The following is a 23,347-nucleotide window of genomic DNA, read 5'->3' as shown; positions in this document are numbered from 1 at the left end:
ATAAAGTAAAGAATACGTAGTAGTATGTAGGTTAGGTATAGCCATGCTGTAGGCAGTTCGACTAGGACTCCACGTAGTCGACCGTATACATCCGCACTCCATTTCCTCCTATAGCTGTTCCTGTTCTGAACTGGAACGTTTTAGCAATTGCGCGCCCTTAAATACATTTCGTCAGGCGGCTGGAAATGACAAGGAAATCACTGATATTATGTTGCAGGTTGTCCACAAAATTACACCCACAACAAATGCAGCTATACATTAATTTAGAGAGAACAAATAAGTAATTGTAATTTTTTCCGTCCGTCGTATGGCGTTATCGACCGCGGCAACTTGTTCCGTGTATTTTTAGAAAATCTCTTCTCTTAAGCGCTCAGCGCTATTGACGTGAAAATCGATCGTGTCTCTCTTTAATTTCCCAAGGCTCACTCCAAAAATAGATTTCTTGTATCGATAGGCTCACAATAGAATAAGATCTTCTGTTGTATTTATTTACATCAATCGTTCATGATTCATCATTCCACACAGCACAAGACATTACAAATAATTTAGAATTATTTAGCAAATTAAATTAAATATTTAGTAGATCTTGTATCCCTTTCCGTTGAATGGAATGTGGACGGGAGCGACGGGGAGTTCGTATTCGTGGACGGGGGCGACGGGCAGGACGTACTCGTGAACGGGAGCCACCGGGAGCTCGTAGACGTGGACGGGAGCGACGGGCAAGTGGTCACCCTTGGGCTGGAATCCGGCGTTATCAGCGGCCCAGGTCAAAGTGAATTTCTCGCCTTCAGGGGAGACCCAGTAGGAAGATCCCTTGTTGGTATTTCCGTAAACCTCCTCGGTGTATTCTTTGCCGTAATCATCGACGGTGGTCACGACGAATTTTTTCTGCTCCTGGGTCTCATCGCGGGTCGTGTAGTCCGACTGGGCGTAGCTGTTTTTTAATTTTCATTTTCATTTCATATTTTATTAGTCGCCAATTAATTAATTCAAAAAGGAAAAAGAAATTGGACGTACCTCCACTTGCTGCTGCCGTCCAAGTTGCGCTCGTCCGATTGGCTGGTGACGGTAATCTCGGGATATTTGTAGTCCTTCTCGTACGTCTTCTCGTACGTTGCGTAACTCGAAGGAGCGGCGGCGGCGACGGCCAAGACAGCGGCGATGACGAACTGCGATAGTAGTTTGAATAATAGTAGTGACATTATGTAAGGATCGAATTTCACATGGTTACGTTTTGGTTAATCTAGTACCAAACTGTTGTGCAGATTTTAAGTTGCCAAAGGAGCTTACCAATTTCATGTTTGTTTGTTGATTAGCTTCGAGTAACTGATATCATTTTCACAAAGTTTGTCGCTTTTTATACCGTTGGTTATTGTCCTGACGCACATTCTAAACTTGACTTATTCAGATCGAGTTCATCACCCGAGGGTTCTGTTTCAATCGCTCTCCTTTTGTTACGTTTGAGCGGTACACTTTTGAAGTCAGTCTTATTCACCTTAACTGAAATTGATCTGTTAAGAGTTGATTTAAACTAAAAGTAAAAAGTATAAAGTAAGTAGAGTTGATTAGACTAAAATGTGATCTATTTTACTATATTAAATTCCAAGTAAGTAATTCCTAGTCTACCGATAGTAAGTCGTCTTTATTTCGTCTTATTTCATTTGTGCAATAAATCATTTCCCATCATTTCCAATTCGCAAACAACCAGCCATTACCGCACTATCCCAAAATCCATTCTTCTCCTTTATAAAAATAAGAAATTGTTATTCATATATAAGTCGTAACATATTTCAAGAATCTTATTACTACTTCCCCACAGCAGACAGTGCGATATCCCTTATTGGCTTTGACCGAGTTCCATTCTCCGTAACGTATATGTATGTTTGTTTTTTTCCGCGAATATCTATACAACTCAGAACTCGGAGACTTTCGTTTTCTTTAGGTCATTCCAGTTTCCATGCAAACGAGACGGAAACCTTTTCACTTTCCATCCTGGCGTCACTGTTCAACACCAATCCTGGTGAGGAATAAAAAAAAAAACACGTTTAGAAAAATGATTTTCTTCAATGCCAAGTGCAGTATATACTTTCACTTATTGATAATCACCTTTACCTTTCATTTTCAAGTCCGCAGACATTGAAATTGCAACGGTGTCGGTGATGAATGTCCTACTGCCAAAACTTTGTCGTCAAGCTCTACTTGATGACTGCAATGAAACGAAATGTGTCAAAAAATTTCTAACGATGTTATCATTGTCCGTTGGAATTCAGAAGTAATTAACTTCAACTCTCAAAGGAAATTTGTAAATGTATATTAAATGTTTTTCTTTGTTTTTTTAGTGCATCAGCTGTAATCAATACGTAAATGTGAATCTATAGCAATTCCGAGGAAACATCGGTCATCTCATTTTATTTGCATAAAGTCTTTAATATTTCCGACAGAAAAGGGACTAATGGACACACTGTATATGTTTGAGAGTAAAAGTTACAGACGACCATGAAAGTCTCAATATTTGGATTAACAAGGTCTTCTGTTATTTCAATAAGAATCGCAAGTTTGTACGTGGGAAAGCGAAATATTCCAGTGCGGTTGTTGTCTGCGGCCAGTTTCTCCTTTCGCTCATCTCCATATAATATGACGCCTCCAGCTGAAGACGAAGAGAAGGTTTTTCTTAAAGGAAGGTCTTCTCTTCCATTCGCTTGCATGTCAGTGGAAAATATAAAAGACGGTCCGTGTCGGAAACATCTTCACACAACTCTCTCAACTGTCCTCAGAAGAGCAGCAATACCCTCAGCCAACAACAAACATGAAATTCGTAAGTTCTTTTACTGGATTTTCTTTTAATCTTATCGATTTTTATTTTACTCTTGTGTACTGACAGATCTTCGCTGTCGCTTTCTTGGCTGTGGCCCTCGCCGCACCTCAAGGGGATAAGAAGCCCATCGAAATTGTGTCATCCAACAGCGAAATGAACGCCGACGGCAGCTACTCATTCGAGTAAGTTCATATTATTAAGATCCTAATGTCATTTCCTAATTTTAAAAAATGTGTCAAAATCAGTTTCGAGTCTGCCGATGGCACCAAAGTGTCTGAGAGCGGCAACCAGAAACAAGTTGGACCCAAACCGGAGGATATCGGGACCGTGTCCAAGGGCTCCTACTCGTTCACGACTCCCGACGGCGTCGTCCTCACCGTCAATTGGGTGGCCGATGAAAACGGATTCCAGGCCACCGGCGACCACCTCCCCACTCCTCCACCCATGCCTGAGCACGTCGTCAAGATGCTCGCAGACCTCAAAGCCGCCGGAGTTCTGTAAATCATTCGACAAAATTTCCCCTGTCTACTATCGGATGTACATAACGAGCCAATAGTATTTTCGTTTTATCTTCCGTAATCCAAAATTCGACGACAAAATAAAAAATTGTTTACCCAAATCACGATTTATTGCGTTATTCTATTTGTCGATCGATTGGCCGGAATGTGCTAGAAGGGGCTTCACGACGTGTACTCAAATTAATGTCTGTCAGAAGTTTCTATGCAGAATAACACAAAGAAATTTTCTAGATCACGTAGTTTAGCAATTGCTTACGCTTGTCTTGGCAAATGGCCCAAAAAAGGTTGGATACACTGTTCCATCAAATATTGGCAGGGTGAGTTGGGAGAGATGGTGGTTGTTGTGAGGTGGGACAAATTTCTATTTCCCAAGATAGACCCCTTTTACGATTTATAGGAATAAACAATAGTTATAAAGTCTTTTTTATATGAAAAACCATTCTCAGTCTCAGATGGTTCCCACCAATTTTCAAAAAGATACGACGCACCAAACAAAAGTTGCAGCAAAAAACGGTGCAGTCCAACTTTTTCTGGCATCACTGGACTTTTTGTTTGATGACTAGTGTAGTAGTGTTTTAAAGTGTTCAGACGTTCAGTCCTTCCGGTGCATGTGTCGACCAATGTCGCGAGAAGAAACAGTTGATTTAAGTTCTTTTGTTTCGAGATTTTGAACTGCTTCATTATTCAAACTTAAATCCTTTGTGACAGACGTTTTCTTAGTAATAAAGTATTAGATAAAAAGAGGATGAAATGTTCTCAATCAGTAGAAAGAGTCTGTGCTGCCATGCAGCCATCATTCCTGGGGCTGAAATCTACAAGGTTTTAGCCTTGTTTTTACTACAACTTAAAAATGATAATAGATCCATCGTCTTGCTTTTCCATACTAAATATTTAGTGAACTTAATTTAAAATTTGTGTAACAGATGAAATGGTCTCAAATCAGTAGAAAGAGTCTGTGCCGCCATCCTGCCATCATTACTGAGGCTGAAATCTGCAGGGTTTTAGCTATGCCCTACAACTTAAAATGGTATTAGATCCATCTTCTTGCTTTTTCATACTGAATATTTAGTGAACTTAATTTAAAATTTGTGCAACCAGAGTCCATTTTATTTGGAACGTTCAGACTTCAATTGCTGGTATACCCTAACTCACACACAAGATAATCAAGTAAGTCTTATGTGGTTACTTTTTAATTGAACTAAGATAAGATAAAACGTGTTTAGAGACTATATGCTTTAGGCTAGGGCTAGGCAACCAAATTCTGACCTATGCTTATTTATGCTGATCGTGTCCCCCCCACAGATAGTCATGTTAAAAACAATAACACACCACAAGCCAATTTACTCCACATGTCCAGGCAACTTATCCTGTGGGTAGGGAAAATTGGCTTATTTTTTTGTTGTACATTTCCGTTTTTTTTAAGAAAACAAAATCTTATTTGGGAAAGCATTGCTATTGTCATCATGCTATTGTTGTGCAAAGAATTGAAGGGGGGGTATGTTTAGTTGTAATTGATGACTCCATGGGGAAGGATTTTTTTTTATTCCTCCAAAATGACCCTGAAACTAGCATCCCTCTTAATAGGAATCGAAGCTTTTGCAATTAGTTAGCATCATATCTACAGTAACAGGCTAACATCACAAGTGACGTGATTCGTTTACACGGTCGACTTTGAAACATGATCTTCATTTCAGCTAGGTCTAATATTCACCATGTTCCTAACACAAAATGCGTTTTATGAACTGGTGATATTATTTATATCCCATCCCCCTCTCCTCCCCCAACATGGCGAACTTTGTTGCGTTATCTGAATTACATTGTAGCAATCGTTATTGTTGAAGTAAGAAGATATTTGAATATGGTGCAACGAAGAGACCGTGTTGGGCACTTGCTGAATCTTTTGTGCAAATCGGGCTGACGTGGGAGCGTTATAAGACGTTTAATTCAGAAATTACTTATGATACCGCCACACTTCCGGGATCACAGGATATGTTGCTACGTATCAGTAAAAGCCTCGAGTCAATCTTCCTGTCGTTTGTTCGACACGCGACAGCGACTGCTATAGACAGCATTGAATATAATAGGTCCCGGTCCCATTCCCGATCCTTCAATGAAAAGCAATTTAGCCATAGTTTGTCGTCTTGTTTCCATGTGAATTAACTCAAGTGATATAATGACCGGTATGCCAAATCACGACATTCGTTGCTAAATTCCCTTTACAGAAATCTAGACAATTTGCGCTGCGACTGTACCCATTTTTTCACCTGATTTAAAAATTTCTTTTGCATTCCCGTTGCGTAATTAGTCGTCCACCATGGCCATCTTCTATGGACCATTGTGTAAATTTTATTTTCCAAAATAGGAAGACAGTGTTCGATCAATATTGTTATCCCGATTCCAAAAAAAAAAAGAAACATTGTATTTACTGTCGTAATGGATTTCCTTCAGCAACAAGCGAAAACACATTGTCGTAGCGAGCGCCATTTATTATTACCCATTTGATTGAACTTTGATACTGTTGTGACATTGACGATGGCGCCGAATGCAAAAATCATATCACAAAAGTGTATTCGGAACGAGATCTAGATTTGGGGAGTCTACTCAGCAACAATCTCTACCCAGACTTGTAATATAGAGCTACACGAAAATCCTTCCTGAAGGATTGGACAAGGATCAACTGGCTGGCATCTGCTGAATGCCTGTAAGACAGCCAGCGGAAACTAACTCTGTCATGGGATGTTGAGCGTTCATTCTTCGCCGATCCTTTATCATGAACTCCCTTTTTTCCACGAAAAATCCATTATCCTCCTTATTCACTGCCGGTGAAACTCTATTCGCCATGACAGCGGCAAACAATGTGCTAGCAGCGTAATATGGATCCTTTTTTCCCTTGGTCTTGAATCACTTCTGTAAAAGTAGCTCATACCGGATGAGTTTCATCCTTCTAATGTCTTTTAACATCAGCGTCGCTCACTAAGTAGTTAATCGATATGGATAACGTAACTATCCGTCAGATAGTTTTGCTCCTGCGTTTTGTTGCCGTTCCAAAACGAGGCCTCTGGCAGTTTGCCTGACTTTGACTTATGAAAGAATAGGAAAGTTGCTAATACTACGTTTCTTTTGTCGCTCGCAGATCAACAGTCGTACACAGCGAACTTGCGAACCTGTATAGTTCCGACTAAAGGGGATTTCCAATTTTCTGTCTAGCAACGTGCAATTGCTTGGCAACTACCAAGTTTCCCCAAACAGAGATGGGCAATAATGTGCGGAAATCTCCAAGCCTTTAGAGCTGAAAAGGGATTAGAGTAGGGAAATAAGGCAGTTGCAATAAAGACGACTCAGTTCACTAGATACTGTCCGTACGATTATTGGAATATGTGGCGGGAAGAACCCAGTTGAGCATGCGCAGTTAATTTTCTTTTTCTCATCGGAGTCAGACAGTGTCACAGATTTTATTTGATACAGCAAACTTGCCCGAAATTCACTCGAGATCGAATCTTTTTCCAGAGTGGTTGACGAGTGCGTTTCCTTGTATGTGCGGTTGTTCCCCATTGCAATTCCGTTTCGACTTAAACTGAACTGCGCAATCGTTAGAAAAACCAATCCGACCGTGAGAGTTTTATTTTAGTTTGCCGCAAGCCAATTTCCTCTGGCTGGATTTTAGCGGACTTCTTTTTTTAAAAAATAATCCGCTGGACTGTACAGTCTGAACCTTTTGTGAGTATAAACCGATTTGGGTATTACGCGCTAAGCTGATTACTTACTTACTGAAGGGTTCAATTGTACCTGGCATGTTTCTTTTAAAAAATACCATTTAGAATTCCGGAATTGAATTTGACATTTAACTTGATTTCTTGTACGAAAATCTCGATCAGGTAAAAGTTACGTAGATTTCCAGTCAAGGATGTTGACCTTACCGCCATCAACAAGTACAACTGCGTGTCCATAACTGTGTCGATTTTTCGAAGGCCATTCGATGACGTCACTCGACGCAATCGATACTCTTAAATTAACTAAAGCAATCTCATCTAGTCAGGGAGCGTGAACTCGTGAAGGTTAAATTATTCCTTACAATTTACCGACGAAAAAACGGGAAACCAAAAAGAAACGCCGAATTCCTCAACTTCCTTTCATTTCCCCATCTTTAGTTCTTTTGTGATTTGGTTAGCTCTTCGTGGCGGCGTTGGCGTGTCAAAATAATTCTATGCCAGCCATATAAGCCTGGGAATTGGAAATTCAATTTATGGAGATCCACTTGATGCTGTTGGCCCGCCGCCGATCACACACGTGAAGTGCTATTCATATAGCTGCTGGATCGATTGAAAGCCAGGGTTTTTATTTGACATCGTCTTCAATCTTCATCGGTGGGGTGGTAGAGTGACGGCTGCTCGATGCCGTGTGTATATAGCCACAGACGTCTTGAAAAAAGGGTACCCACTCCAATTCGTCTTAAATTCAAATAGCCTACGCGAGTGCTCGATAGCCTACGATGGTGCTATAAGAGAAGCTATAAATCATGTTGGAAGAAAAGAAAGCATATACTAGTCCCTCATAATTCCCCCAGTAATTAATTCACCATAATATTCGAGAACCTTATTTCTTCCTTCTGAGAGACTTGGCACTTACCCAGCAAACCTCAAAGTTTACTGGAATTGTTTTTCGTCTATACACTTATTGAATTATCATAACGCACTCTGACATGCCATCCCCAACACCCGTATAGGCACAACATCTAAATGGCACTTGAGAGCTGTTCTCCCATTTCACATAATAATTTTTGCAATGACTGACGATGCGAATCTGAGTGGGATGGTATAATCACATTAACTTTGCGCGTGCCTTCTATTTTCAGTCGTCGAATTCAATCAATGTTGATATACCAAAGGGCTTTTGATCATGAAAGAGAATCGAATAAGAAATATAGTCCTATGACGTAAGAAACTATCTAGCGTCTAACAAAAATCCATCAATATAACGTCAACTTGATTATGTCTAGTGTCTCCTAATGTCTGCCTTTGATCGAACTCAAACTCTTGCGCAAAGGGCAACATTCGTAAATGTTTGATAGATGGACGGAAATCATTTCAGAAAAGTCCATTCAGCTCTACACAGTACAATTGTAAAGCGTAGCAACGTGAACTCATCCGTTTCTTTTTATTTGTAACCTGCTCGATTTAACCGCCAATCTTTCTATTCTTACAGGTTCTCCTGGACCTGATCCTCCCACGTCAAAGGAGATCCTCAATATTTCTGTGACAACAGGATCCCTTGAGATTCCATTCTTTTCTCAGCATTCGACCGGAATGGTATATGTCTACATTTTAGCCCTTTATCGCGTAATAAATCTCTAACGAGAATTGAGTAACGTCTAAACAAATATCTACAGGATATCCTTTGCCAGCTTATGGGGTCATAAGGGCCTCACTTGCTCCCCCATCGCGCCACTCATCTGGGAAATGAACAACAGCAGCCATCAACACCATCCAGACAACGTTGTTCTCGACAAGGACGGACACGTGTACAACCCCATCGATCTCGACGACAACTTCCTCATCGCCACGAAATTCGTCTGCTGCTCCATCGGCATACCTCTCAACGTGACGATAGCGTTTACCATTATCCACCGCCGCCGCTTGCACAGGAAACCCCGCAACATTTTCCTGCTGGGCATCATCTTCTCCTACTTGACGTTTTTCGTTCCGTCCGTCATCAAATTGATTTACTGGGGACTCTATCCCGTCGAATCGGTTTGCCACGGTTACGTCGCTGTCGTCGGCGTCCCGCAGGGTCTCGTTTTGTTGAACATGATCCTGGCCCTGATTGACAGGTATTTGGCCATCAACCGCCCGCTGTTGCACAGGGACAAAATGACGGTGCGCTCGGCGACTATCACCGTTATCGTCAGCTCCTTGTTTGTTATCCTGCTCCTTAAATTCATTTTCCTAGCCAGGATCATCGCTCCTCTCCGCTGCGAAGTCAACCTCCTCCACGTCAAAATAGTTTTGATTATCTTGTCCGTGCTGTCCGTCGCCTGCACCGTCATGAATTTCATCGTCTACCAGCAAACGAAAGCTCTGCTCGCCGAATCTCGGAGGCTCACCTCGGCGACGACCAACAAAACGATCGACAGCGACAACGAAGCGGAATGGGTCGAATTGGCCATCGCCGGGAAAGTCGAATCGCAAAACTTTAGGGCCTCGTCCGGAAGTAGTTCGTTGAACGATCATTCCTCCCAGGTCAAATCCATGTCGATCCACGTGGATAAGACGAGAATCAGTCAGATCGAACTCGAGGCCACTCGCACTCTGATTACCGGTGTCACGTCGCTCATTGTTACGGCTTTACCTCCGACCATATTCGTGTCGGTTTTCCTAGTCTGCCAGCTCGTCGTGGGCGGAATGGAGTGCAGCAGTCTCAATTGGTTGTCGCCCTACATGATCGAATTGGGACTGATTCACGCCGTTTACAATCCGCTGATATTTATCGCCAGGAACAAGGAATTGAGGACGGCTCTAACGTGTCAAATGTACCGAGGCTAAATAACTATGGGAAGCGTTTAATTCGACAAAAACAAAGAAATCGCCGTCTATTTTATTTGGGGAAAATCCGATAATCCATTGTTCTTTTTCTAACGCACGGGATGCAATTTGCAACCTATATTTTTGTGATTGACTGTTTTCAATGTGATAAATCGGTCGCTTATTATCTCTGCGTGTTTGGATTTGAGCGCTCAATGTCGTTTGTATTCAAAACGAGACGTTGGTCGCCAACGGTTACTAAATGTACACTGTATCCTGTACAAAGGAATAAAACAGCGTCATTTGGCCGAGCAACCGTTTATGTAGCTAATACTCTAATGACGTCAATTGGGGTCTGTCGATGACATAGTAGGAAATGGCGTGGGTGATTTTTTTTTGTGGTTTGGACAGTCATTCGAACTCGGACAACTTGGTGCTTAACTGAATCGAGTGGAATGTGACGAAATTCTGGTTGTCAAGTTATTAGTTATGTACAAGACGGACGTTACCTGGAAAAGCTGATCCTTCCTAGAGAAAAGGTAATAGAAGCTGTACAATACGTTAAAAGTTATATAACTTATAATTCAATAAGGAAAAAGGAATGGTTGATCGCAATCGAATTAGAAAGCTCATTCACGTAAACAGTAGCATTTAGAAATTTCCCGTTCAATGCCATTCTTAATCATCTTCCCTTCTATTGCCAGTGGCCAACAGAAACTAATCTCTCCCGATCCGGACGATGTAATAAGAGGTCGCAATCTACAGGCTGTTACCAAGAGGACATGGTATCCGAAAACGTAGCAGATGTTGCTGGACCGAAACAGCTGCTGCCCGGGCTACACGAACTGTACGGATTCACTCTGCCAAGGCTGTAATCTCTTCGTAAGTAAAATTCATTACAGTCCTCTATAATCTGAACGATTCCGATAATAATCAATTCTTTTATAAATTAAAAGTCTCCATAGGCCATCACTCCTTCAGCTAGAAATGTACAAGAATTGTTTATTGAGCTGGTTATAACGGTGGATAAATTCGGGAGCAAGAGTCCGATCGACAAGAAAAACGTACGTAGGAAATTTGATTCTATGGTGACTATATGCGTATAGATAATAAATAATAGGTATGCTGCTAAAAAAAACGATTTTGACATTGACCAGTTGCAGCGATGAATGCTTGATTGCCACTACAGTTGGTTGAAATGGCGGGCTTGACAGCTTGTCTGATCGAAAGATCTCTTCGAACTCGCTCGGGCCTGCGTCAGAAAACTTAAATTATTACAGGAATCTTGTACATTTAAAAAATAGAGATTCGACTCACACGATGGGATTGGTGCCTTTGCCTACTCTGTATCCAGATCGACTAGGATTCAGTAGCGGAATTCTGCCGCCGGGAACTTGAAAAATGCCAAAAGTGTCTTGCCTCTTTTGGTAATTGCCATTGATGACCTTCTTCTTCTTCTTCTTTTTGCCAGGTTTCACCGCCTCTTCCAGCTGGAGACCCTGGTAGACGAGCCAGATGCGGAAAAAGTCGTACTCTGGCGTGAACTGGTCGTAGACGGTGTCGAGTAATTCGTTTTCCTCCTGCGAATTGAAATAGGGCGACCAAGCATCACCGACGTCCACGCACTCGGACTGGCGCTTGACAACGTCGTATCCCAGCACCTTGTTAGTGGGGGCATAGCCGTAACTCGAACAAGGATCAGCCGATCCTAATTCGTAACAATCCCCGTTTTCGTTCGGGAGCATTGGCCTCTGCTCCTCGGGTGGATAATTGTCCAGCCTGTAATAGGTGGGCGGCGGTTTAGCCGAGCACTGAGATGCCATGCAACTCAAATCACCCAACGAGTTTATAGACAACACTTGGCCGTAGGGACATGGTCCTGTAACAGAAAAAAAGTTGTTAAGACGAGGGAGGCGTTAATGATCAGCGATTTTCTTTTATACCTTGGGTAAAAAGTCGGACGCAATTGTCCTGAGGGTACGGGAATGGATAGTGACCGATGGGACAATCGCAGACCGGTTTTCCGTATTGGGAATAGTAAAGACGACGGCCTCCGCGGCACTCGGATGTGTCGTAAATGTCGTGACAAAGTCCCGTTCGTACAACAAAGACCCTGTCTCTTCCGCAAAGGCGCGGAGTGCACCGCCCCTAATCAAAATGTAATCGTTTTTTTAGTCTTCCGCAATTGTTTGCTTGACACACCTTTCAATTTGCATATACCTTGTATGTGGATGAGTCAACCGTGACCCAATGTCTTGGATCCTTGCAGGGTTCCCTCCCCAGCAGAAGGTAGCATTGGCCGTCGTCGAACCGCACTGAATTGGAGTCGCATCCGTCGTCCGGAATCGATCCGTTGGCCGAAAACTGTTGATCGAAGGCGGGGGTGGCTGCGTCCAGTACTATGACCATGTTATCCGGATCGAAAGCTTCTTGTTCCGATTTCTTATTCTTCTCTCTCTTCTTCAACCATTTCGACATTTTCTTTTTCAATTGAGCAAATCGGTTGTGTCCGTCGCCTCCGCTTTGATACGATTCCCCGTCCCTTTCGTCGTACGTCAGGGAATTTGGTGGCCATGATCTCCTGTGGCCAGCGTATGGGACGGACGATTGACGAATTAATCCTGCGCGGGGTAAACCACTCTGATGCTGGGCACTGGATCCTATTAGAATGGCCATCACTGACAAGAGTAAAACAATCACGTCATCCATCCCGTGTCCAGTTTCCGCCAGTTTCACACCGATGGATAGAGAGAAAAGTGTCGTCACACGGATCACTAGAAAGTTGAAGCGGACGCTGTTGCGACGACGAGGTTCAAGAGAAAACTGAACTATTCTTTTCCTAGCTTTCACCTTTTTGTAACATCCGACTTGGTATAAATATCTGTGCCACTCCTTACGGCGTGTACATACCGCTTCCAGTACGCACTTGCAGCAGGTTTCGCAACTAGGTATAGGGGTTGGCCGGATTTTATTTTATTTTTAAATCAGAAACGGGATGGCTGTATGAGAAAGCCAACCTTTGCAAAGTATCAATCATTCTGTCAAGGAATGGTTTTTATTTTTATTTTTGGAGGTTGGTGCGCCTTGGGCGATGGCACAGATAGTTATGGAATCGGATGTACACACACCCGTGAGCGTATACTATCATATTTACCTCCGTGAAACACAGTGTGTACGTCGTGCTATTATAGTATCATCATCTCCCCCGCTGGGTTTTCCCCGTTTAATTGGCACGATGTTTTCTTCTGGCCGAGACGAAGTAATGGATAAAAGCTAACGGTGAATTCAAATTTTCACATTTTGGTTTTTGTTTTGTTATCTCATGTGTTACTATGTATACATTTTTTCTTTGTAGGTTATTCATCAGCGAACCGACAGCTTTCACAAGCCCCCGCGTTTCTTTTCTCCACTGGTTTACCACTTGAAGTATATACTGGGACTTGGCTGGAGAATTTTTGCGCAGTTTCTATTTGCTGATTGTGATGACGACCGGTTCCCGTATGCCCGAAGGACGTTTAGTCATTTTTATCTAGAGGCAATTATTCGTGTCATCGGCACACTTTAGTCAAAGTGTTTTCATAACGTTGGTTTCAATTTGCTCTTTTACAGGAACATTAGACAAGGCTAAGGTGTGGTACAGGAAGGACCAAGAAATTCCCCGTTTAGGACAAATCGGATGAGAAAAAACTCAAAAGGTGAGATGATATCATTACTAACATTCAGAATTCAATTTAAATACTTTCTAAAATTGTAGGAGAAAGAAATGATGGAAAACCAGATTTTCGAAAAGCTTTCCTTTTATACCTGTCCAAATGTGGAGGAATGGACTGATTCTTATTTTTCTAAAACTAAAACTGACTGGGCGTTGTCGCACTTTGTTTTAATGTGCGGAATAGCGCATTTACTTCAAGGTTACTGCGGTTAGTAGTATTGCAGTGATATCCTTCAAGGCTTCAGAACGTGCCCATGTGCTGGTAGGAAAATCAAAACCCGTTTGAAGTAATTCACCATAGACCGGTTGCATCTTCCGCAATGCATTGATTTGCAAACTAGTCGTGGCTCGTGTTATCGTCAAGTCCATCCACGCTCCAACGAGAATCGAATTCCTGATTCCACTTTGATTCAAGGTAAGCGGCGTATTAGTTTACCACTTAACATATAACCCACTCATCCGGAATAGTGACGGAATTAATTTAATCGTCATCTTGTAAATATTTCCTATTTGTCGAACCAATCCGCATAATGTAAGTAGCCATTATTATTGTAATTTGATTCCAATCGGGAACGGTAGCTTAGATTCCTATTGGAAACCGGAAACCAAAATCGTAAACTTTTGTCAAACTATATCATGACTTACTCCTTCTCTCTCTCCGAGGGGATTCCCCTTCAGTATTTTTGCAAAGCTGATAAAAAACACGTAACGTTTGAATCGATCCCCGAGGGCCAATATCTGTCATTGTTATCTCGTCTGAGCAGCTTTTCAAAAAGACGCAATTGTAGCAAACTTCTCTATTCCTCGTCCAAGGTTGATTCCTTTTTCGTATGTTTTTTCTCAACTAGTTATCCTTGGCAAATTGAAGACTCAGAAGGTTCGGAAACTCCGTATCCTTCATCCGACGCTTCCCAATTTTCAATTAGGGTTGACATTGTTCTAAATTTTGTAGAAAACTCAGACGATAAAGATTTGGTTATTCCCTAAATTGATTTGTTAATATTTTGCAAATTGCGGAAGGACTTTGCATATTATGTCAGCGTACATTAAGTTAACAACTTTTCCCCTCTCCCTTTGTATCGTCAAGTGCCCGAATAGGAAGTCAAGGTTGCTCCGGCTAAATCACTGTTTAAAGTATATACAACACAATCGCCGTGATTCCAGTTTCTTTCACGCTGTTTCGTGAGCAAGTCGGAGTGATAGGTGACTGCAGGTCTCATAGGTTATATGCAATTTCTCGTGTATAAAACCAGCGCATGTTTGATATTTGGTTTCCTTGTTATAACGTGAGATTGTAGTCGGTGCGGTCACGTAAATTTGTGTAACGTTTTAACTTGTCGGTTTGCAAATTCACAATGGCGTTAACCGCGAGAACTTTTTTCGTCCTCGTTTCAATTGTGTTTCAAGAGTTTGTCATCACAGCGACGTTCCAGTTACAATCTACTTCGCCAAATTCGTCGAGCCTGCCATTACCAGTGCCACTTCCGGCCCCGTCTGTCGTTGGGTAATTGAAGCTTTCTTGAGTTATTGTGCACACAATTTCACTGACCCCTTTTTTTGTGTTCTTTTTCATTGGATTCAATTAATTCCATTGCAACGAGAATAGGTCGAAAAACCAGTTCGTGATACGAAAATGTTGTGGCCCTGGACAATTATACAATTATAATGCGGCGGAAGATATTCCAGATGCCGATCGGTGCGTCAAGTTTTCGGTCAGCAGCAGCCATCGGCAATCACCAGCGGTTCAAAAATCACGCGACATTTTCTTGGGATCCAAACAAAGTTTTCCACCACGTTACAGCGTTGAAGATGTCCAAGTCAATCCAGGATTTCCGCGCAGTTGCACGCCGGATGGTTGGGATTTTTTAGAACCTGAGCTCAGAATGGGCGATCTCTTCTACGCCCTTTCTTCCGGACAGTTGTTAGTTCCTCATCAGTTTTACTTCTTGGAATTCGACAGCTATTGCATCGAAGACTATGCGGACGAAAGGAACGTCACCAAGGTATAATTTGTTTACTTTATTAATTTTCTCATTTAAAATTTCAAACATTGAAAATATAGGCGAGAAGAATGGCCTTCATGTGCTTTATGGAAACCCAAAAATTCCCCACAACTGCTATCGACCTTTCAGGAAAATTGAGTCTAGATTTCATCAAATCTGAAGAATATGCGGAACTGTTCGCATCGAAATTCAATGGAAGAAGAGTGATCCGGAAATGCTGCCGTCAAATGTCAACTTTAGACAGTACTTCTGAATTTAATGGCAGGCCCAGATGCAGGGAAAATCAAGGACTTGTGACGCCCTTCTTTGAAAATCTCCGAACGAAAGAAAACTCGACCAATTTATTCTTCCGCTTCGGCTATGCCAATTGCTCCTACCCAACTCGTACCAAGCAGTTCCAATTGAACTCTAACGGTAGTTTGGAAATCCAGATGGATAACACAATCGCCAACTCAAGCAATCTACTAGTCTCTATAGAAGATTACTGTGTGGACGACATGGTAGAGTTTAGTTATGTCACCGGTTTACCGTTTACTTCAACCTACGCCTTGTACTGCCCCAGTGAAGAAGCAAATTTAATCGAACCAGAATTCACTGATGAATTGACTGAATCGCCATTTACCGATACCCCGTTCACGGATCCGCCATTCACTGAACCAACATTTACCGATACAACTATTAGTGAGCCCGAGTCTAATTACTCGAACAACGACGATCAATCGGATAATTCGACTTTAATCGCCATTCCCAAATGTTGTCCACCTGGGCACGTAATGAGTGAAGAATATACCTGTCAGCCTCTATGGTGGTGGCCCAGCGAACAATATGGAGACGAATTTACTGAACCAGCTGTAATTGTATCAGGATCCATTAACTCTGATTTTACGGCCTATCACAGCAATTGGAGCGTCATCTTCGTTCCCGACCCAACGTTCAACGGTTCTTGCAAACCCAACCAACTTCAACAACCGATTCCCTTGTTTGCCGAAAATTCTCAAATTACTCCAATATTTCGAAATGATTCAAAAGGTGGAGTTTCCCTTTCACTCCACACGTTCATTGAAAATTACTGGGATGTCAAGTCGCAAGTTCGTTCTTTTTGTGTGGACCAATTACTTTTCAAACAAGAGCGGGAAGTTTATTATAACCCCCAAGTTTTCCATTGCCTTACCATCGAGTCTTTTAAAAGTCATCGTCCAGTAATTCTCCTGATTTCTACTGTGGGTTTATTGGCGACATTTATTATTTATTTACTCGTTCCAGCTTCAGGTAAATATTTATGTTTCCTTTTATTCAGTCAAAGTATCGATTAATTATGAAAATTGTAACGTTTCACAGGTTCTGCCAAAATGGTTATAACTGCTTTTGGAGGAAAGAAAAATAGTGGAAGAAGTAGAAAAACTACAATGGCCATGATGTTAACCGGGCGTATTTTACTTTGTCACGTCATATCATTGGCATTGGTATTATTAATAATATGAGCATTGGATAAAATTATAGGGTAATTAGCTGTTTATTGTACATTTTAGGCATTTATTTGCTTGGCGATTGGTCAACTAAAACTGGTCGAATCAGGTGAAAGCTCCTGTGTCGCGCTCGGTAAAATTTTTAATCGTGTAAACATTTTGTCAAATTAAATTTAAGTTTTTTTTAAATTTTTGGCAACAGGCTACATTACTTACTGGGCGTTTATAGCCTCATTTTCCTGGCTGACAGTGTACTGTTTTGACTACTACCACATCTTTAAGTAACAAACAAAATGTTTGACATCAAACGTGAACGAATGTTACAAAAGTTCTATTTTAAACGTTTTTCAGCGGATCCTTTAAGGTCACCAACGATGGGTTATTCATCCCGTATTCAGCATTTGGATGGGGTGTTCCTTTCTTGGCAATGATCATCACAATCATCGCACAATTTCGGTCTACGGCAATGGGCATCTCCGGCGCTTTCAATCCCAACTTTGGTTACGACCGCTGTTGGTTTCCTGCCGGTTAGTTTTCATTTTCGTATATTCGGTTCCATCGATAATTTATTGACATCTTCTTACATTGTTGCAGAAAGCTCGTCAGCGCTAATACTTTTCTTTTACGTTCCTGTTGGCATCCTCCTATTACTTGACATCTTTTTCTTCCTGAGTCTGATGTTCAATGCCAACCTGATGCATTGTTGGCAAAGACAACAAGACGTGGCTATCCGTTCTAATCGAAAGAGTTCTTCAGAGTCAAAAGAGCAGGAAGAGTAAGTCAAACCACAAAAAAGAAAATACATCTGTAGAATTTATTTCTAAATTTCATTTCGAATTTTTAGTTTGAAAATGGCGGTCAAACTATTTTTCATCACCGGAATTCCTTGGATCTTCGAATTGATTGGATATCTGGCAGTAAGATTGGACGGCTTAAACTTGAGTCGGTATTATTTCTTTGAGTTCTGCGTCATAATCAACACCTCGCGCGGCGTTTTCATTTTCGTCAATTTTATTCTTTTGAATCGAGACGTTCGAAATTTCTTGTGGTCCCGCGTCAAAATCATTTCCAAGCGAGAAACGCTTGGCGGTGGCAATGTGACTCGTGATGATTTTTCCACGTCCAATGCTACCACACAAATTTCGTCCGTCACTTGTTCCCAAACAATTTCCAGCGTCGAGAATGCACCATGTGACGAGCAAAGCTTTTTATAACCTTATAAACGATACCTTGAGTGTTTTGTACCTGTCAAAAACCTCCGTCTAGTTTCTTTTGGGGATTTTGTCCATTTGGTGTAGGGTCCACCAAATCTAACCGCCGCTTAAAACATTCAGTCGTTGTACAAATTTTGAGTATTTTCATACAGGAGGTTTCTCGCATCGGCATTTTCTAAAAGTCTGAATTTTAGATCTTTCCGATCAATATATGTATCGTTTTCTAAGACGGAAATTTTTTTTCTTAAATTTTATTATTGATAAGTTACAGATTTAAACAAAGGAGAGAATTAATCGATTAACAAAAGTCTGGACATCTGCATCCTGTGGCGTCCAGCATATCATTCGGTAAGTAAATTTAACCACGACCTGCACAAGAACCAGTTGAAGGGTTGAACGTTTGACCTCCTGTGCAGCCGGTTGGTTTAGCTGGCTTGACTGCTTGATTCGTACCACGGTTTGGCTGCTGGGGTCTGCGTGAACCACATCCACACGTGTCATTATTATATTAGCACTTAAATTTTTAAAACGTTGTGAATTATTTCTTACACTAATTTCGAGTTGCCTTTTCCTTGTCCATTTCCAGGCCGAATAGGCGGGTTGGAAGGTACGCTGATTGATGTTCCGCCTTGTCTTCTTGGGTGTTGCTTAGAGCCCTTCTTCTTCTTGCCGTATTTCAATTCGTTTTCGTGCTGCAGACCCTGGTAGACCAGGTAGATTCGGAAGAAGTCGTACTCGGGATAGAACTGGTCGAAAACGCTGTCCAGCAGATCGTTTTCTTCCTGGGAAAAGAAATACGGCGACCAAGGATCGGTGACGTCGACGCACTCCAATTCGTTTTTCAACATGTCGAGACCCAACAGCGAAGATGTGTCGTCGTAACTCGAACACGGGCCTGCCGTGCCGAGTTCGTAACATTTCCCGTCGCTGGTCGGCACCATTTGCTTCGGCTTGGAATTGGAATTGTAATAACTGTCGTAGGTTGGGGGACATTTGGAGGCCTTGCAACGCAAAGAATTGTCGGAACTGATGGCTACCACTTGCCCGTAGGGACAGGGTCCTATCACGATTAAAATTGATGTTAAGATAAAGGAAAATGCAATTAGGCAATTAGCTTACCTTGGGTAAAAAGCGCGACGCAATCACTCTTAGGGTACGGGAATGGATACTCTCCGACGGGACAATCGCACACAGGATCTCCGTATGGGGAATAGTAAAGTCGCCGGCCTCCTTGGCACTCTGATTTGTCGAATATGTCGTGACAAAGTCCCGTACGAACGACAAAGACCCTATCTCTTCCGCAAATGCGCGGAACACACCGTCCCTGTTAAAAAATTTGTTTGTTTAGTTTTCGAAATTGTTAGGTGACGCATTTGACCATTTTAAATTTGCATACCTTGAATGTCTTAGGATCGACAGTGACCCACTGTTGTGGGTCGCCGCAAGGTTTCCTCCCCATCAGTGGATAGCATTTTCCGTCGTCGAACCGCACGGAACTGGAGTCGCAGCCGTCGTCCGGGATCGATCCTTTTGCTGGAAACGTCTGATCGATGGCGGGTGTAGGTGGGTCGCTAATGATAACCATATTCTCCACATCGAACGTTGTTTCCTTTTTGGTTTTCAACCATTTCTTCATTTTCTTGTTCAGCTGAGAAAATGTGTTTTGGTTCTTCTTTTCGTAGGATTTGTCCGTTATTTTATGCGGGATCAGTTTCGGAGTCGACGAGGTCTTGCTGGCGATTTTGGCTACCACCGACGATTGGATCACTTCTGTAACATTTCCCGGTAAGAGATTCTGCTGTTGGGCGCTAGAGGAAAGCGCAACTGACAACAGCAAAGTGGCCAACAGATTTAAAATTACGCCATCCATCTTGATGTACTGTTACGTACGTAAGCGTACGTGTGTCGATGCCGATTGTACACTGTGAAATGTTATTCGCGACACTTTGCGCAGTAAGTTGAGCCGAGGTGAACACAGCAATTGTTGCAACGAGGAGATTCGAGAGAAAACTGAACTTTGCTCTTCGTCTCTCACCTTCTTTATGAACAAGTGAGCGAAATTGGAGAAAATTGTGAACTACTCTCGCCATCCAGTTTGTTTCATCCAAACTGAGATGCGAGATGAGCAAAAAGAAAATCGGTCAGAGTGAACGGTTAACTTCATTTTCCTTTTGCCTTTTTGAGATGTGTGCCCAGGAAACTATTGGGTATGATACTGGGTCACTCATCACCGACAGCTTTCACGCTCGAACTTTTTCTTTTCTCAACTGGTTTTGAGTTTTCAGAATATTGGGGCGCGCAAATTGAACAATGGGAGCGAATTTATCTACAAATTTCCAGTTTTTCTATTATCACAACAGTTTTTTTTTCATACTTATTTCCCTTGATAGGAAGAGGTAAACTGCCGAGGCTTAAGCGGCGAACATTATCATTGTATAAAACAGGCGATTAAATAATCATTTGCAACACAAATTCTTTCAGAGCGCTATTTTCAAATGCCTAGCGGTGTTCGAATGCTAAGAAGTAAAAACCTGATAAATGTCTGGAGGATTTCTTCCGCAGTCTCCAATACTTTGGGGACCCCCAAGGGGTATATGATGCTCCAAAGATTTCTAAAAAAAACTGGGGAAAAATGTCAAAAGAAAAAGTAAAGAAAGTCTAGAAATGTGTCACTCACAACACCGGTTTCCATTTTCTACGAAGTATTGATTTGGGGAACTGGCCATGGCTCGCGTTGTCCATCAACGCTTTACATCGAGATTCCACTTCCGGATACTAACCCACTCAACCGGAATAGTGACAGACTTCAGCAGATCAAAATCTCTTCTATTTCTCAATTTTTATTTTCATCCCGTATATTCAGCGTTCGATTGGGGTTTTATCCAATCTTGGCAACGATGACTACAAGATCGCACGATTATGGTAGACGGCGATGGGTGTCTCCGATACTGTCAATCCCAACTTTGGGTATGACCGCTGTTGGTTTGCTGTCAGATAGTATTATTAATTTAATAATATCGTCTCCAGAGATGGTTAATTGACACTTTAAAAATTTTTGTTGAAAACCTTTTCTTTCACGCTCCCATCTCCTATTGACATTTATTCCTTCCTGAGTTTGATGCTCGATTCCAACCTGAAGAATTTTCTAGGAAAAACAACACAAGATGGTAATGTGTTCTAAGCTAAAGAAATCTCTACTCTCAAAAGATCAGGAAGAGTAAGTATAACTAAATAAAACATCCGTGAAATATTTTACTACATTAATTCCTATTTATAGTTTCATCATCGCATATCTGGCTTCAAGATTGGACGGCTCTAATTAATTAGGTCTGTTTCTTAAAGTTCTGCAAAACGCATTTTATTCTTTTCAATAGAAATTTTCGAAAATACGTTTTCCGTAATGAACATTTTTTAAATTTTATTATTGATAAATTGTGAGCAGAGTTAGGACTACAAGAAAACGAATCGATTAACAAAAGTGTGGACAACTGCATCCTGTGGCGTCCATATCATTCGACAAGTCAACCGCCAGCACAAATCATCCACCAGCAGTAGTCCCAGCGTTGAACACATCACCTCCGGAGCTGCTGGATTTCTTTTGCTGCACTGGGGTCTTCATGGACCACATACACTTGTAAGTATTATAGCATTTTGAAACGTAGTGAATTATTTCTAACAGTAGCTTAACGTCAGTTAATGTTACTCCTGGTAGACCCCGTCGAAAACGCTATCGAGTAAATCATTTTCTTCTTTGGAAAAGTAATAAGGTGACGAAGGATCGGTGATGTCGACGCATACCAATTCGTTCTTCAAAATGTCGAAACCCAACAGCGAAGATGTCTCGTCATCATTTGAGCACGGGTCCGCTGAGCCCAGTTCGTAGCATTTCCCGTCGCTGGTCGGTACCATTTGCTTCTGCTTCCAAAGCTTCGAAGAATATTCATTACTCTCGTAGATTGTGGGGCAATTGGATTTCATGCAACTCATAGAGCCGTCAGAAGTAATGTTTACCACTTGCCCGTAGGGACAGGGTCCTATTACAAATGAAATTGATAGTAACACGATTATAGTGCTTAGCAATTAGCTTGCCTCTTGTAAAAAGCGCAACGCAATCATCCTGAGGGTTCGGGAATGGAAACTGGCCTATTGGACAATCGCAGACCGGTTTTCCGTATTGAGAATAGTAAAGACGACGACCTCCCCGGCACTCGGATGTGTCGTAGATGTCGTGACAAAGTCCCGTACGAGGGACAAAGACCCTGTCTCTCCCGCAAAGACGCGGAGTACATCGCCCCTGGTAAAATTAGGTCGTTTAATTTCCGCAATTTCTACGTGACACACATCTGACCATTTTAAATTTGCATACCTTAAATGTGTAAGGATCGACAGTGACCCACTGTTGTGGGTCGCCGCAAGGTTGTCTTCCCATCAGTGGATAGCAGTTTCCGTCGTCAAACCGCACGGAAGTGGAGCCGCAGCCGTCGTCCGGAATCGATCCGTTTGCGGGTAACGGCTGATCGATGGCGGGTGTAGGGGTATCGCTTATTATTATCTCATTTTCCGCATCAAACGTTTCCTCATTAGTTTCCAACCATTTCTTTATTTTCTTGTTCAGCTGAGAAAATTTGTGCGATTCCTTGTAAGACGTCTTAAATTCTGTACTATTTCCCGATAAGCTCTGCTGTTGAGTGCTAGAGGAAAATGCGAGTGACAAAAGCAAAGCGACCAACAGACTTGAAATTACGCCATCCATTTTGCGTTAGTTTTTCGATGCCGGTTGTGTACCGCGAAATTTTTATTGGGGCATTTTGTGCAGTAAGTTGAGCCCGGGTGAAAAAGGTTGTGGCGACGAGGGATGTAAAAATGAAACTGAACTTTTCTTTGCGGATTTCAGCTTCTTTATGCACGGGAGCAGTGCAACCGGATAAAATTTGTACTACTCTCACCTTCTTGTTTTTTATTCAAATTGAGACGTTCTGTGTAAACAAAATCGGCCCAAGTTAACGGTAAATTAAAACTTTCCTTTTTCCCTTTTTAAGATGTGTGCAGATGAGTCTATCGGTTATTATTGGGTCACTCATCACCGACAGCTTTCACGAGC

At 41.9% G+C, this 23,347-nt stretch overlaps 7 protein-coding genes across 7 annotated transcripts; 3 read left to right on the top strand and 4 right to left on the bottom strand.

Moving 5' to 3' along the window:
* Positions 1-467: 467 nt before the first annotated feature.
* On the bottom strand, positions 468-1,435 carry LOC124208451 (larval cuticle protein 65Ag1-like). The gene is made up of 3 exons (XM_046606183.1): positions 1,291-1,435; positions 1,018-1,169; positions 468-934 (listed from the first exon to the last, which is right to left on the bottom strand). Exons 1-3 carry the CDS (start codon positions 1,297-1,299, stop codon positions 577-579), a joined length of 519 nt encoding a protein of 172 aa, XP_046462139.1. The 5' UTR covers positions 1,300-1,435; the 3' UTR covers positions 468-576.
* A 23-nt stretch (positions 1,436-1,458) lies between these two features.
* On the top strand, positions 1,459-3,434 carry LOC124208456 (larval cuticle protein LCP-22-like). The gene is made up of 7 exons (XM_046606187.1): positions 1,459-1,877; positions 1,943-2,020; positions 2,127-2,272; positions 2,340-2,477; positions 2,547-2,815; positions 2,882-2,997; positions 3,061-3,434. The coding sequence occupies exons 5-7, from the start codon at positions 2,807-2,809 to the stop codon at positions 3,314-3,316; spliced, it is 381 nt and encodes a 126-aa protein (XP_046462143.1). The 5' UTR covers positions 1,459-1,877; positions 1,943-2,020; positions 2,127-2,272; positions 2,340-2,477; positions 2,547-2,806; the 3' UTR covers positions 3,317-3,434.
* Positions 3,435-3,930: 496 nt separating this feature from the next.
* LOC124209731 lies at positions 3,931-10,166 on the top strand. Its single transcript, XM_046607879.1, has 5 exons — positions 3,931-4,152; positions 4,257-4,360; positions 4,432-4,500; positions 8,536-8,639; positions 8,720-10,166. The coding sequence occupies exon 5, from the start codon at positions 8,790-8,792 to the stop codon at positions 9,870-9,872; it is 1,083 nt and encodes a 360-aa protein (XP_046463835.1). The 5' UTR covers positions 3,931-4,152; positions 4,257-4,360; positions 4,432-4,500; positions 8,536-8,639; positions 8,720-8,789; the 3' UTR covers positions 9,873-10,166.
* Positions 10,167-10,833: 667 nt separating this feature from the next.
* Positions 10,834-12,693, bottom strand: LOC124209728. Its single transcript, XM_046607874.1, has 4 exons — positions 12,072-12,693; positions 11,795-11,999; positions 11,169-11,730; positions 10,834-11,103 (listed from the first exon to the last, which is right to left on the bottom strand). The coding sequence occupies exons 1-4, from the start codon at positions 12,558-12,560 to the stop codon at positions 10,980-10,982; spliced, it is 1,380 nt and encodes a 459-aa protein (XP_046463830.1). The 5' UTR covers positions 12,561-12,693; the 3' UTR covers positions 10,834-10,979.
* Positions 12,694-13,460: 767 nt separating this feature from the next.
* On the top strand, positions 13,461-18,475 carry LOC124209726. Its single transcript, XM_046607873.1, has 12 exons — positions 13,461-13,546; positions 13,606-13,825; positions 13,905-13,978; positions 14,971-15,067; positions 15,170-15,566; positions 15,626-16,835; positions 16,905-17,029; positions 17,096-17,165; positions 17,235-17,313; positions 17,384-17,559; positions 17,627-17,807; positions 17,877-18,475. The coding sequence occupies exons 2-12, from the start codon at positions 13,818-13,820 to the stop codon at positions 18,244-18,246; spliced, it is 2,787 nt and encodes a 928-aa protein (XP_046463829.1). The 5' UTR covers positions 13,461-13,546; positions 13,606-13,817; the 3' UTR covers positions 18,247-18,475.
* LOC124209730 lies at positions 18,471-20,352 on the bottom strand. Its single transcript, XM_046607876.1, has 4 exons — positions 19,643-20,352; positions 19,366-19,570; positions 18,796-19,306; positions 18,471-18,719 (listed from the first exon to the last, which is right to left on the bottom strand). Exons 1-4 carry the CDS (start codon positions 20,114-20,116, stop codon positions 18,605-18,607), a joined length of 1,305 nt encoding a protein of 434 aa, XP_046463832.1. The 5' UTR covers positions 20,117-20,352; the 3' UTR covers positions 18,471-18,604.
* Positions 20,353-21,650: 1,298 nt separating this feature from the next.
* Positions 21,651-22,999, bottom strand: LOC124209732. Its single transcript, XM_046607880.1, has 3 exons — positions 22,613-22,999; positions 22,336-22,540; positions 21,651-22,280 (listed from the first exon to the last, which is right to left on the bottom strand). The coding sequence occupies exons 1-3, from the start codon at positions 22,997-22,999 to the stop codon at positions 21,946-21,948; spliced, it is 927 nt and encodes a 308-aa protein (XP_046463836.1). The 3' UTR covers positions 21,651-21,945.
* Positions 23,000-23,347: the final 348 nt, after the last annotated feature.

The sequence above is a fragment of the Daphnia pulex genome, chromosome 12 (genome assembly GCF_021134715.1).
Source record: "Daphnia pulex isolate KAP4 chromosome 12, ASM2113471v1".
Taxonomy (NCBI): Eukaryota; Metazoa; Arthropoda; class Branchiopoda; order Diplostraca; family Daphniidae; genus Daphnia; species Daphnia pulex.
The sequence above is the reverse complement of the archived record's forward strand: the minus strand, read 5'-3'. Positions and strand labels throughout refer to the sequence as shown.

What these genes read in the sequence shown, in the direction of transcription:
- LOC124208451 (XM_046606183.1), bottom strand. An exon ending in GACGGCAGCAGCAAGTGGAG is followed by an intron (nt 935 to 1,017) that starts GTACGTCCAATT and finishes ATTAAAAAACAG; the next exon opens with CTACGCCCAGTCGGACTACA.
- LOC124208456 (XM_046606187.1), top strand. An exon ending in GACGGCAGCTACTCATTCGA is followed by an intron (nt 2,998 to 3,060) that starts GTAAGTTCATAT and finishes TGTCAAAATCAG; the next exon opens with TTTCGAGTCTGCCGATGGCA.
- LOC124209731 (XM_046607879.1), top strand. Translation starts at nt 8,790, where the DNA reads ATGAACAACAGCAGCCATCAACACCATCCAGACAACGTTGTTCTCGAC.
- LOC124209728 (XM_046607874.1), bottom strand. Translation starts at nt 12,560, where the DNA reads ATGGATGACGTGATTGTTTTACTCTTGTCAGTGATGGCCATTCTAATA. An exon ending in TTGACTCATCCACATACAAG is followed by an intron (nt 12,000 to 12,071) that starts GTATATGCAAAT and finishes CATTTTGATTAG; the next exon opens with GGGCGGTGCACTCCGCGCCT. An exon ending in CGTCCGACTTTTTACCCAAG is followed by an intron (nt 11,731 to 11,794) that starts GTATAAAAGAAA and finishes TTTCTGTTACAG; the next exon opens with GACCATGTCCCTACGGCCAA.
- LOC124209726 (XM_046607873.1), top strand. An exon ending in ACGTCATATCATTGGCATTG is followed by an intron (nt 17,030 to 17,095) that starts GTATTATTAATA and finishes TGTACATTTTAG; the next exon opens with GCATTTATTTGCTTGGCGAT. An exon ending in AAGCTCCTGTGTCGCGCTCG is followed by an intron (nt 17,166 to 17,234) that starts GTAAAATTTTTA and finishes TTTTGGCAACAG; the next exon opens with GCTACATTACTTACTGGGCG.
- LOC124209730 (XM_046607876.1), bottom strand. Translation starts at nt 20,116, where the DNA reads ATGGATGGCGTAATTTTAAATCTGTTGGCCACTTTGCTGTTGTCAGTT. An exon ending in TCGATCCTAAGACATTCAAG is followed by an intron (nt 19,571 to 19,642) that starts GTATGCAAATTT and finishes ATTTTTTAACAG; the next exon opens with GGACGGTGTGTTCCGCGCAT. An exon ending in CGTCGCGCTTTTTACCCAAG is followed by an intron (nt 19,307 to 19,365) that starts GTAAGCTAATTG and finishes TAATCGTGATAG; the next exon opens with GACCCTGTCCCTACGGGCAA.
- LOC124209732 (XM_046607880.1), bottom strand. Translation starts at nt 22,999, where the DNA reads ATGGATGGCGTAATTTCAAGTCTGTTGGTCGCTTTGCTTTTGTCACTC. An exon ending in TCGATCCTTACACATTTAAG is followed by an intron (nt 22,541 to 22,612) that starts GTATGCAAATTT and finishes TAATTTTACCAG; the next exon opens with GGGCGATGTACTCCGCGTCT. An exon ending in CGTTGCGCTTTTTACAAGAG is followed by an intron (nt 22,281 to 22,335) that starts GCAAGCTAATTG and finishes CATTTGTAATAG; the next exon opens with GACCCTGTCCCTACGGGCAA.